Here is a 13,956-nt window from a genome sequence, read left to right on the forward strand (position 1 = left end):
CTCACACTATATCCGGTTTTAAATTTATTTGTACTCTACTTCTAAAATTGAAGTAAAACTGTGAATACCAACAAAGCAGACATGAAAACAATGAAAAAGACAGGAATCAAGTTTTTTAAAAGAATAGTCAATAATGGAGGTAATGACCAAATTTTCTGCCACAAATACTTAAATTGTCCCAAGACTGCTGCTATGAGCAGTTTTGCCACGTGCTTTCTCTAGCTCAATTATTGGCCCCTCCTTTGTTTTGCCTGCTTGCTAATAAACCTTTATGTTTAGCCAAATTTTATGTCCTTTCCACATGGTAGACATGGGGTTAGGAAGCAGCTGGACATGACTTCCTTTTAATTCCAGTCACCACCAGAGGCCAGCAGTACTTCCCTGAACATTGTTAATCAGCCCAATTGTAAAGTGAGTGCCCAACAAAGACACAGCCAATTGAAACAACGTAGAGACAAATGGAGTTGAAAGTTTGGCATTTTCTTCTGAAGCCTTAGTGACTGCACTTTCTGTTGGTTACCCAGCTGATCTCTTTGTTTCTTCCTGTCAGCATGTGAGGTCAACAGCCACAAAGCAACCTCTACACTTTTCAAGTTGATTTTAAAACCAAACCATGGTCCCAAACTAGACATAGGCCCTTATTCCTGGAAATATAATTCATTTTGTGAATTGATAGGGGAAGACAAAAGTGTAGGTCTCAGAAAGTTGGGATGTTTAGTTGCTGACAGTGTAAAAGTGGGGGAATAAAACCCACTACCCACTGAAACAAAGACCAACACTCTCAGCGACATTTTCGAGCCCCTACTCTGCAAGAGGGATCTCATTTAGATACCAGAGAGACCAAATGTTTGAAACATAGCTCAGAGCCTTTAAGGAAGATAACAGAAATGTTAACAGGAACACAAAAATTGAGAAGTTAAAGGTTTGAGAGACCAAACAGAGAAACATTTAGGATTGTATTTGCCTTTCTTTGTCCCTTTCAACTAGAGAGCATTGTATTTCCTCTGGGGAACAGAGATGACAGTAAAGACTTCATTTGATTTGAGCTATTAAAAAGGACAGAGCTGATTGAAATGAGGGTTTGAGTTGCCAAAAAGCTCTCTTCAACCTTCAACTCCTCCTAGCCTGTTTTAGAGCACTCTGTTCTTTCTGTCCTATTTTCCATCAGTATTTCTTCATACAAATAATATGCTGAGCTCTAAATATAATTTTAAAATAAATGAGTGAGAGGTCAGGGGAAAAAAAACTGATTGTCAACCAACAGATTGTGTCTTTTCCCTGAGAAATCACTCTTGCAAGGAACAACAACAAAAAAATAGGCCCTTTTAAAAATCACAATTTGAGGTAAGAAATATTTCCGTTTAACTTTGGCTTGAATGAGCTCTGACTTGTTTGTACTGTCTGGGGTCAAATTCCATACATTTTTAATTTAATAGCACATCCCTGTGACTACATCACCTTGCTTTTTAATACAATTTTATTTTCTGGACTTGAGTATTTGGAACCAGAAACTTAAAGGGTTGTGTTGCTAAGAGACCGAGTCTTAGGTTGAAAGACGAGGATTCTCGTCACACATCTGTTGCTGACTGTATAGGACATAGTGGAAACCACTTATACCTTATGCACATCCACTTGTTCAAAAACATTATCTTTTTATCAACTTTGCTGCTAAAGGATCAAATATAAAATCCTACTGTAGTGCAGGGAATTAAAGAAAGTTATTAGTAAGAAGAAATAAATTGGTTTTAAAAATTCCAAGATTATTTTATCTGTGGCGTTGTGAGCCACATACCCTGAAGCCTTCCTCTGTGTTTTGGTTTAACAGCTTTATTAAGATATAATTCACATACTACCCAACAACACACTGACCCCTAGGCAACCACCAATACACTTTCTGTCTTTATAGATTTGTCTATTCTGGAAATTTTCTATTAATTGACTCATACAATATATGATCCTTAGTGACTAGCTTCTTTTGCTTAGCAAACGGTTCACCCATGTTGTTGCATGTACTTCATTTATTTTTATTGTTGAACAATATTCCATTGTATGAATACATCATATTTTTTCCATCCATTCATCACCCAAATATTGGGTCGTTTCCATCTTAGGTTAGTATGAATAATGCTGCTATGGACATTTGTTTGTAAGTTTTTATGTGGACATATCTTTTCATTTCTCATGGGTAAATATCTAGCATTGGAATTACCAGATAACATGGTAAATCTAAGTTTACCTATTAGAGGAACTGGCAGACTGTTTTCCAAAGCCACTGTACTATTTACATTCCTACAGGCCTTGTACGAGAGTTCCAATTTCTCCACATCCTGTCCAACACTTGTTATTATCTGTTTTTTTACAGCCACCCCAGTGGATGTGAAGTGTTATCTCATGGGGGTTTTGGTTTTCATTTTCCTGATGGCTAATAATGTTGAGCATCTTTTCATATTTTCTTTGGAGAAATTCTATTCAGATCCTTTCACTCATTTTAAATTCAGTTCTGTGTCTTTTTAGTATTGAGTTGCAATAGTTACTCTGTGTTTTTACAAGTGTCCAAGTCCTGTTACTCCTGATACAGCTGATTTTACTTGATGAAAGTATCCACTTGCTCTCAGAAAGCCACCTTCTCTTGCCTATGCATTTTCCAGCAAAAGTTCCTCCATTCATAAACCAGGGTTTTCACTGTAAATTTAAGCTGGTGTTTCAGTCTAAGCAAAAATGTATTTCTAGAGATGAATGGACTCACTTTATATTGTCAGAAAATAAAAGCTGTTTAACCCGTTACACTTCCCTCATTTGCAGTAGATGCTGCAGAGCTTGGAGACCATTACTTCACTGCCCCAAAGTGCTTTTGAGCACTTTAGTTGAGATCTGCTCAACTAAAGTGCCTTTTGTTTATTTGAAATGGGATTTGGTTTGTTTTAGACCTAAATGCCTCTTTCCCTGTATACTTTAATCTCTAAATCATCTCAATTCCTTTCAGAAACAGACATGACAAATCTTTGATATAAAAATGCTGGCAGATGTGGAAAATGTACTTAAAGTTCTTATTTTTTAAAGAAAAAAGTCACTTTTTGTTCCCTTTGTGCCATAGAAAATGAGCAGTATCCTTGAGACTGAAGTCTAAAACTACCTGTGGTGTATTAAATCATAAAGGTCTAAGTGTCTTCACCAACAAAAAGGAAGCGTAAAGTCTTTCTGAATGTGAGAAGGTTGAGAGTAGAGGGAGATTTTGAATTGATGAAAGTGAGATACAGTAAATTCTATCATTTATAGTGACCTGGAACTGCCTTTCTTCCCATTACCTACTTTTGTTATGTGGAGGTTATCACATAGTATCCATTCTTTTCCTGCCCCATAGGTAAGGCCTAGGCAAGATTTCAGATTAGATACAGATTTTTTTTTTCAGATAGACACCCCTCCTTTCCTTTCAACAATCATGTATTTAATACTATCTCTTCCAGTTCCCACTTTCCTCACCAAGTTATTTTTGATTATTAGTTTATTCTGCAATTCTACCACTCAGGAATATTTTCATTTTTAAAGAATATTATTAAAAAAGAAAGAGCTTTCATAACCATAAGAATGCATTTCTCCCAGTGGTCTAGTATTCTTCCAGGAAAATGTTTGTTGATTTATTAAACATTTTTATATTTTTCTGAAGATGGTAGTGTAGCCTTAAAAAAATATGCACAACATGAGAGTTGTGACTTAAGTTTTATTTGGGGCAAAATGAGGACTATAGCCCTGGAGACAGCATCTCAGATAGCTCTGAGAAACTGCTCCAAAGAGGTAGGAGGGGAAGGTCAGTATATATGTGATTCTGGTGAAGGGGGAATACATGAAATCAAGCACATATTTTTTGCAGAAGTTTTCTGCTAGTCACAAGGAGCAGATGTCACAATGAAGGATTTTAGTGCTTTTCTAGATATGAGGAAATACAAGAACTGGGCTCATAAAATGGGCTTCTGAAAATTTCTAACTATCTGAAGACCTGTTCTGCCAGTTTTTCCCAGAGCACAGAGTGCCTCATCTCTCTTCTCCACCCTGAACTCCTTTCAGGGGGTGTTGAAAGTCAGCAGCTGCAGAAGCATGTGATATAATCCTTGTAGAGGTAGATGGCAAGCGCCAATGGCAAGTACCAATTTGTAGTTGACAATAGCAAGTATTTTTTGTGGTCCCACTCAAATCAGAGGGAAAATATTCTGCAATTGTCTGCATACATAACTTTTTCTTAACCTCAATTTTTTAATCAAAAACTGTATTGCCCAATTTAATCACTCACTTAATTTGTCCCCCTTAGTCATCAGTACTGATGAATAAGTCAGTTCTACATTCAACAGGAAATTTGTTATCTTGGACAATTATCAAAAAAGAAATGTCAAATGTTATAGCAGTTTCCAAAAAAAAAATTCCAAAAATACTTCTGAACCATAGAAATGTAAATAACTTCCCAGCAGGACTATTTGAAAAGTCCAGCATTAATATCAGTGTAACTATTTTAAAAAATATGTCATGTTATTATACAAATAAAAGTTTTTACAGGTATCAACTTCTGTTATTTTCCTAACATAGAACATGGACTATTGGTGCTTGGCCTGAGAGAAGTGAAAACACAGCACAGTGGTTATGACCAAGATGATCTCTTACTTTCTCCAGATTGTCTCATGGCCTCTTGGAAAACAAAGTGCCTCTTGGAAACCAATCTGCTATGCTCTCTGCTTGAATTGAGTAAAGGAAGGAACTCTAGGAGAGGTTCTCCACTGGCTGTAAATTTTAAAAGAGAAAAGGTATGTTGCCCATTTTCTCACATTGGTTTACTTTCCAGATTGAAGATTTATTTATTTTTAAGGAATGGGCTTCTGGCCTTTTCAAATCCTGCAAACTTTTTGAAAAATGACTGCCATCATTAGACTGTCGATCACAGGCTCAAAAAGTGAAAACTCAACCAGAAATATATCAAAATGAATATGTTTTAGAGGCTTAACTTTCATGTAAGATGCTTTCAGTTGCAAGGAACAGAAAATTCAATCTAAAATGGCATAAGAAAAAAAGGGGAATCATTGGTTTAGTGTAGACACCAGAGCTTGGTTTATTCTCATTCATATCCAGTGAGGAATTGAAAGAAAGTTCAGTTCCCCAAAATTTTTAGTTTACAGACTGAAGCTCTTTGACCATAATGGGCTGGACTTGATTACGTGCCCAAATCCATTCCACCTAGTGTCTGGGATTTGGAAAAATATAATTGGATTAAACTCATGAGGGCCTTCTCAGGAGCTTAAGATAGAAGCGGTTTTTCCCTTTCTCAGATACAACGCTTTGGGCTCCATGTAAAGGAAACTCTACCTCAGATTAGCTTAAATTGTATTTAGTATCTCCCATAGTAGGAAGTTCAGAGAGGGGAGTCTCCAAGTACGGTTAAAATAGGACTCCAGCTTCTCTGCAGTTTCCTTGGCTCTGCCTGTCTCCATGCACTGGCTTTCTTAAGATGGGATAGTTTCTGGACTTTTCAAGTACTATAAACCTACCCATGAAGTTTCAAGACGGCTAAAATAGCCACTCGGATGACCCAGCAGGACAAAGAAAAAGGTTTTACTCCAAAACTAGAATAACATTAACTCAAGATTTAGTATGTTTGCACCAGTTCAGGTCATATGTCAACTCTCATCTGGTATCAGTCACCAGGAGAACGCCATGATCTGTCTGGCTGAAAGCTGAGTTCCATCATTGGATAGGCAGGCAGGATCATCACAATTGGTCTAGGACTAGTAACCACTTTTGAGCTGGAGGTGGGATCACCTTCCCTGAGAATCACAGAGCACGTGGGGAAGGCTGAACCCTTGAACAGGGTTCACATTTTGTAAGGAGGAGGAAGGAGATAATAGAGGAGGATATTCAGCCATCAGTGGTCAGGACACACCCACATTCAGAAAGGAAGAGACAGTAGTTGATGAGGAATACAGAGATAAATTATTCTTGTGACAATGCTCTTTTCTTCTTCTAACATTTGACTGATAATATGCATAAAACTTGCCTGAATAAAATATGGTAACTCAGGAGTACCACTCTGGAAACAATCAGATTTCAATTGCAAAAAATATTCAGAGAGACCTCCACTTACCTGGTTTCAGTTCTGGATAGAATTTGAGGACCCTGATGATGTTCAGTGATTTTTTTTGCTTAGAGTTCCAAAAACTCCTGAATAAATTTCCAGGTTCTCTGCATTCAGTCAACACTGATGCCCAGAGAGAGACCAACTCCTTTCACTGGATGAGCCTTCTTTTATTTGTAACTTATTTCCTGGTTCCTAAAAGAGAAATTTCTATTTCACACTAGCCCTTGTGCATCACAATGCATTGACTGGCAATAATAGCATCTGCAGCAAAGGAGACAAAACAACTCAGAAGTTTGTTTCTCAGATCAGAGCAGATTTCAGTTCAGATGTCACCACCCTCTTCCTGGGTCCTTCCCTTTCTCCATTGATCAGCTTCCTTTCTGAACAAAGGAAGAACAGGACCAGGATAAGTGAAACTTTATAAATGGATGATAAACCCTGATTGTACTTTGAGAATACTTTACAGGCTGAAATAACTTACTAATGGAGTTAAAATAGGAAGACATTGTGTGTAATCTCATCAATATGTAATAGAGACATACTGGAATTCAGAGAACCAAGATTTTCTGTTCTAAGTTTTTTTTTTTATTATTTTGTTATTTAGTGATGGCAACTCATTAGGTAAAACCAATCCAATAGTGGAAAGATTAGATTGTTATATTTCTTAAATCTAATATAGTCAGCTATTAATCTCAAATACAGTCCTTTTAAATTAAGAAAAGAATGAAAATCAAACTAGTATTGATTACATGCTAGCTACTTGACTAGACGGTTTGTCTCACTTTTCTCAATATCCTCACTTGACTGATGAGTAAATGGAAGGCTCTGAAATCCATGATTCACCTAATGCCTTCAACATAGCAAATGTCCCATTGTGAACCACCAGGTAGACAGAGCAATTGATTTCAATGAGGAAAGGAAAAGACACATACTAAACACCCAGTCTGGCTCTGTGCAAGGCAAATCCATACAGTATGTCACTCCCTCCATTTAGCAGACAAAACAATCATGACTCTGAAAGGTTTGATGATATGCCCAAAGCCACAGGTCTGTGCATGGAGGAGCAAGGAGCTCAGGTCAGGGGCTTCTGACCCCAAGGTCATTCTCACTTCACTATATCATGTGATAACTTGTGCTGAAGCACAGCAGAATAATATTGAGGTATTCTTCCAAGAGCTGAGCTGTTAGTAGTTGGGAATACCAGTTTTAACAGATATAAAGCACATAGGCACAATTAAAGACAAAGACATGGGAAAGGCGTAGCTTTTCACATCAGTTGAAGGATGTGTGATGTCCTCTCCTCCGCTAATGGCTGTTCTGAGGACAGCATGTCTGTAGTCTGAGAGTTTCTGAAAAGGTAGTTTTGAAAATGCTTCACTGCCTTCCTTTTTCACAAAGTTGAAATATAAACTACAAAACAGTAAATAAACTCTGAATCTTGCTGACAAATCTACTCATTCTGCATGCTCCTTTTTCCCTCTCTAATTTGATATTATAATCGATTTGGCTAACGTCTGACATAAACTGGTGAGTGAACATAATCCGAACATATGTATCACAAGTGAGCCTCTTGTGTGAAATGTACACTGCTTGTCACGTTGAGCTATTATTAATGTATATTGGTTAGGAATCAAATGTTTCGGTTTCTCTTTTCCCATTTAATTATTAAGTATGACGTTCAGCTCCTCTACTGTCTAGGGTAAAGGGTTTTTCATGAAATCAATCAGTACACATAACTCTTGAGAAAGTGACTCTTTACCTCTGAAGTGCCATAGACAATTTATCACCTCATTATTTAGTCTTTTATCAAAATTCTAGTTTCCTTGGGGCTTCCCTGGTGGCGCAGTGGTTGAGAGTCTGCCTGCCGATGCAGGCGACACGGGTTCGTGCCCCGGTCTGGGAGGATCCCACGTGCCGCGGAGCGGCTGGGCCCGTGAGCCATGGCCGCTGAGACTGCGCGTCTGGAGCCTGTGCTCCGCAGCGGGAGAGGCCACAGCAGTGAGAGGCCCGCGTACCGCAAAAAAAAAATTCTAGTTTCCTTGACTGTGGAGAACTCCTTCGGTCAGTCAGCCTGACAGCATCTTTCTCTATGGCTTTCTCTATGGCTCTATGCCACATTTGTGGCAGGGTAAAAATAATTGCATGTCAGAACAAACATCCTGGAAACTTTCCATTGGCCTCATCTTGTTAAAAAAAAAGTACTTGAACTGAGTGTTGAAAACCAGCCCCTGATTTAAAACAGAAAAAAAGTTTCCCTTTTTGATATGTCTTTTTCTTTGCCTTTATTCTATTAGCATTTTGTTCACAAAGAACAGCATTACAATATTCAGGTTTTCTGCTGCGCATGTTAATAACTAGTTCATGGATTATCCAAATTCTCTAGGTTTTATTTTTCAAATTCCACAAAACGCTACTCTCATTGAACTATTTGACAAATATTTTCAAGTGTTTCTGCAAAATATCAAGGCTTGCATCTTGAAGGGAAAATCTCTCCCTTTGAATTACTCTATAACTGAAATTCGGGACTTAACTGTCATCCCATATTTGGAGCAAGAATTTATTCTTTGTACCTAGCAAAAGCCCATGGATGTGTCAGGACCATTAATAAGGCAGGAAGCATCCCTCTTATTTTATTATCCTTCCTCCCGGACCATATATACATCCTTTAAATTTCAGGGATTATCAAATTGAACTCCATCTTATCTGATTTTTTTCAATAGTTGAAAAAGTAGAGTAAACACATAGATGGAAAAGAAAACCCCTGTGTATGAATGAGACCTGGTGTCCTCTTGTTGAATATTTGCAATCTGAACTCTATGCACAATACCCTACATAACCTTTTTTAAAAAGAATTGTACAGCCTGTATTCAGCTGCAATTCCTCTTGACATTCCAGCATTGGATGACAGTGGCTTCCAGAACATTCAACTATTCTTTCTCACTTTCCATTGTACTTATCATTTTTTGTCTCTTCAGCAGTTTCCTGTCTTTTTCTCATCATTACATCTCTTAAAAAATCTGGTTGTTCTAAATACTAGCATGTGATGTCGCTCAACAATGGTTAATATATTGATTTGGCCAGAGTAGTTGAAGAGTCAAAGACGAATATTTTTAGCCGGTTATTTTTCAAGCTCTTTATAAAATCTATAACAATGACAACAGTGTTTGAAAAGTTAGGGGAGGGAAACATGGCAGCTTCCAGAATGAAAATGCTATAAATGAAGGGCCATGCCTGGACAGGGAGAGGGAGAGGAGGGAAAATTAGCTGAGGAGAGAAGGGACTTGTATCTGTAGAAGGGCGGGTAACTCACATGTGTTGTTGAAACTTCAAATTCAGTGTAGTTAATGGAACACCCATATGATGAGACAAGATGGGGACCCACTCCCCCACTGCCTCAGTCAGTGATAGGTGAAAATTATAATTTCACTGAGTATCTCCTCATAAGGCAATGGATGTTCAACAACTATGTAACACTTAAACATGTTCTCTGCCATCTCCTAATTTTTAGGATTTCATATAACTCAAGTTTCAGACTGAGCTGTATCTGCATACAAATTACAACTCACCTTTTTAGCCTGGGGGTCCGATCAATAGAATTATAAAAAGAGGCATAAAGGTAATCTTAATTTTTCTAGTAAGCAAATTAAAATAGTTAAAAGAAACAAGTAAAATCAACTTTAATAACAGATTTTATTAAACCTAATATATCCAATATATTATCAGTTCAACATTACACTAATTTGAAAAACATTCATATTTTCCTTTCTACTTTTCATACTAAGTCTTTGAAATCTGGTGTGTGTTTTACACTTATGACACATCTTCATTTGGACTTAGCCAAATGAAGTCTAGCCAAATAGAGTCATGGGATAGTGACTACTGTATTAGCACAGATCTAAATGTCCTTAGAGCTTCTTCAAATATTTTGTAATGTGCATGTGTGTTAGGGAAGTAATATGTTAAATAATTTGACTACTTTATTCCTATAATATTTGGGATTTCGGAAACAACTTATTTCTTAGCTGCTAGATATGTATATATTTTCAAGTAGAAAATAATTTGCAGTGGTTCTTTCCTAATCATGGCCATTCAGCTCACCAAGAACTTATTTCACCAAGAGGTTGCCATTTTCACAATTAAGTCAAACCCCTAAGCTGGGAAGTAATTTGTTTTTTCTCAATTATGTGTAAACATCTGAAATCGAGAAGTCTAGTATTTTCAATTAAAGAAAATCTAGTAGGGTAATAGAACACCTACTTAGATTTCATTTGATAAACTTCATCTTCCTGCAAAGAAATTTTGAATTCAATTAAATGATTAGTTCCCACATTACCTTTTTCTTTCTTGGTGCTATGATTACTATCAAATGTTGATTCATGAGCTAGAGGTAATCCAAATTGATCCAAGTCTGGTGACAGTATCAGCATAGCCAATAGTAGATTTAAGAACTTTGCCTGATTGTATGTTATTTTCCGGATCACGTACCTTATGTCTTTACTTCTGTCCCACTGTGCTCATTTTGATCAGTGCACACTACCTGAATGCTTTGTACCTCCCTTAAGTAGAAAAATGTTTGGAAGAGTCCTTTGGGCTGTTCATTAAGGTGGCACTTGATTCTTATACTTGTGCTCTGGATACGCATATATTAGTAAACCTATTCAGGCAGTCACATGTATTCACACCGAACATGTGTCAGACACATCTGTCTATCTAACTCTGTATCCCTCTGCAATTTCACTTAGCCATCTTACTGAATGCAAACTCCAAAAGGGAATTCTCCTAAGAAAAGGGTACTAAAAAGGTGACCAGCTGTTTCACCAGCAAGCTTACAGAACAGTTTCCTAGAAACTATTATATGATATGCAAAGCTAAAATGTGTAAGTGATTTTAAAATAATAAGTCGTTTAATCCACACCACAAACTTATGAAATGAAGAGTACTACTACTAGGAAACTGAGGCACAGAAATGCTAAGTAACTTGCCGACCACCTAAATCTAGTAAGTGGATGTGGACCCAGGCATTCTGGCTCCAGAGCCTGTCCTCTCAACTGCTACCCCACACCACCCTTTCCACTGACACTTGTAAGAAAATCCACATTATTCCGTTTTATTTTTGCTGAGCCCTTCCAAGGAGTCTGAAAGGAAGAGAGGACCACGTTACTGCATCAAACACACAGGAAATATTTTATTAGCTTTTAGATGGAAAAAAGGATAGAGTAAAAATATTTCAGTAGAAATCCACGGCCCTCCTCAGGGAGCCCACTCTGGCATCCAGGGCCCCCCAGTCGTGGTAGTGCCTGTAGTCCCCCGGCCTCACTAGGTACTGCCGCCCGCGGTAGTTGGGCATCTCATAGAGGACCCACCAGCCCTCCAGCACGTGAAGGGAGCGGATCTCATTGAAGTGGAAGCGGTCGCGGAGCGAGGAGCAGTCTTCCGTGAGCTCCGCCATCTGGCCTCGGTAGTCCTCTCGCTCGTACATCCTCAGCCGGTGGGAGCTGGTCTGGGTTCAGCAATCAGCAGATGGGAAGGGTCAGAAAACCTAGCCTTTAGCAACCAACCACTCACACCGCTGGGGGAATGGGCATTTTTTAAAATCTTTTCTATATCAAATATGACAAATTAAAAAGACAACCAACACCAGGGCCACTGGGTATAGTTGGGTAGATCGCACACTGCAAAACTGAAGAGGGGGCCATTCACATAGATCAAGATATTCATGGTGCTCCATAGTTTTCTAGGGCCACAACCTACATGAATCATATTTAGTACCTACTTAGTACCATTCTTAAGTGACAATTTTTATATATAATTTGTGCTCTCTCCTTTATAGACTTAAACGGTGGTCTGGAGCTCTCCTTGGAGGATGTAAAAATAATTAGATATTAAAATAAAAGACAAATATATCCCTGGCAAAAGACATTATTTTGGAACTCCATAGCATTAGAAGAGGCTGGGAAGAGAGGAAGTCGAATTGCTTTCCCCAAAGTGAAGCACAGGAGGTGGCAGTCCAGCCCAGGCAACTCCTTAATCCCTTCCTTTCTGCTTTGAGTCCTGCTATTCTAAAATCCCGAGAAGCAAGAGCCATCGTAACGATTAGGTTTCAGTTCTCACCTCTAATATATGGTCTGGCAAAACACTTTTAGGTAATTAATAAAAATAGAAGCTCAAGATCATGAAGGAGGCCTGTCTAGATCAATAGATTATAAAACCTTTAGAAAAATGTAAGGGCAGGCTGTCAGTCCTGGGCAAATCCTGTCTGTCTCTTCCTGAGCACTTGTTCTTTTATCTGCTTGTTCCTTCCCAGCAGGTACCCACTCAATTCCTTCTTCCTTCTTCCACCATTAAGTCCTCGTTAGGAAAGGTTCTCATAAGCAGTTCATTCTGAGGTATAAAAAACTGCTAATAAGGTATCTTCCATGGTTTGCAAAAGACTCATGTGTGCGTTATCTAATTTGATCTTCACAACAGCCTGACACACGTGGAGCAACCATTCTAAGTCTTTTCTTCTTTTAAGAGAAACAAATGACTAGAGCTTTCAGGCTGTAATCAAAGAGTCAGGGAAAGTAAAAGTCCAGATTTCCAGGCTCCTAATGCCAGTCTGGGTCCTATCAAGGCTTTCAACCCTCTGAGGGGGTTTCAAATTTCCCCAGAATGGTACATTTTCCATAGGACTCTGTCATAGGCAAATAAAAGCCTCCCTAACTGTGGAATTCCAGGCTGCTCAGGCTTTACTTGGGTAGCAGTGGGCTTTGCAGGTGCTACTAGAATCACATTGTTGGTTATTTGTTTTGCCTAATCAAAAAGCAGAACTTGAGGGACACTTGATATTCATAATGGTTAATATTTGGAGGAGGGGGTAGTTTGCCATGTGCTGGGCAATCTCCTTTTGACCTCATCACAGCTCGATGAACCAACTGCCCTTATTAACCCCGCTTTACAGATGAGGAAGGAGAGAAGCAGCCCAGTAACTAGCCTAAGGGCACCTGGGTGTGAGGAGTTCACCTGTTGCTTATTCCTCAGCGGTGGCACAGACGCTCTAAACTAATGCCGTGCACCACTTTTGCCCAGTAGAGGTGAGCTTAATTTTAGCAAAGGAGAATACAATTTCAATTAAGAGCATTGCATCACTCAATTTTTCGGTGGAAAGAAACCTTAAAGACATTAATAAAGGGAAAGAGAACCCGGTTAGAGCCAGCAAAAGAAGGCCACCGTCCTGCAGCCTGACCACTGTGTCTGGAGCACTGGTGTGACCCGAGGGCACGGCAGGCCCAGGTGAACCGGACTCACGTGGGGGATGAGGCGGCAGGAGCGGACGGAGTCGTTGAGGCCCATCCACTGCTGGTAGTCAGGGTAGTCGCCGCGCCGCAGGAAGTACTGGCAGCCCGAGTAGTCGGGCTGCTCGTAGAGCATCCAGCAGCCGCTGTCCACCCGGATGGAGTTGCAGCGGCCGAAGCAGGGCTGCAGGTTGGCGTGGTCGCTGCTGCACTCGTAGTGGCGGCCCTGGAAGCCCCGGTCCTCGTAGAAGGTGATCTGCAGGGAAGGGAAGGACAGGGCTCAGAGGCCTGGGCTCCAGCCCGGCTGCGGGCCCCTCCCGCCGGCGCGGGGCTCACCTTCCCCATGGCTGCTGGATGCGGGGATGCGAGTTCAGTGCGGTGGGGCGGGCGCGCGGGTCTATATAGCAGGAGGGCTGCTGCGTTGGCAGGAACGACACAAAAGGGGCCCCCGCGTGAGGAGGATTTCCTCTCTCTCTTCTATATAATGACGGCGGGGGTGGGCGGGGGACTTATTGTATGTTTTCTCTTAGACTCTCCAGAGCTTTCGAACTGATGACCCGCGTAAAA

At 39.7% G+C, this 13,956-nt stretch overlaps 1 protein-coding gene across 1 annotated transcript; it reads right to left on the reverse strand.

Moving 5' to 3' along the window:
* Positions 1–11,342: 11,342 nt before the first annotated feature.
* On the reverse strand, positions 11,343–13,734 carry LOC132521662 (gamma-crystallin F-like). Its single transcript, XM_060151315.1, has 3 exons — positions 13,726–13,734; positions 13,403–13,645; positions 11,343–11,615 (listed from the first exon to the last, which is right to left on the reverse strand). Exons 1-3 carry the CDS (start codon positions 13,732–13,734, stop codon positions 11,343–11,345), a joined length of 525 nt encoding a protein of 174 aa, XP_060007298.1.
* Positions 13,735–13,956: the final 222 nt, after the last annotated feature.

Source organism: Lagenorhynchus albirostris, chromosome 6 (genome assembly GCF_949774975.1).
Source record: "Lagenorhynchus albirostris chromosome 6, mLagAlb1.1, whole genome shotgun sequence".
NCBI classification, from domain to species: Eukaryota; Metazoa; Chordata; class Mammalia; order Artiodactyla; family Delphinidae; genus Lagenorhynchus; species Lagenorhynchus albirostris.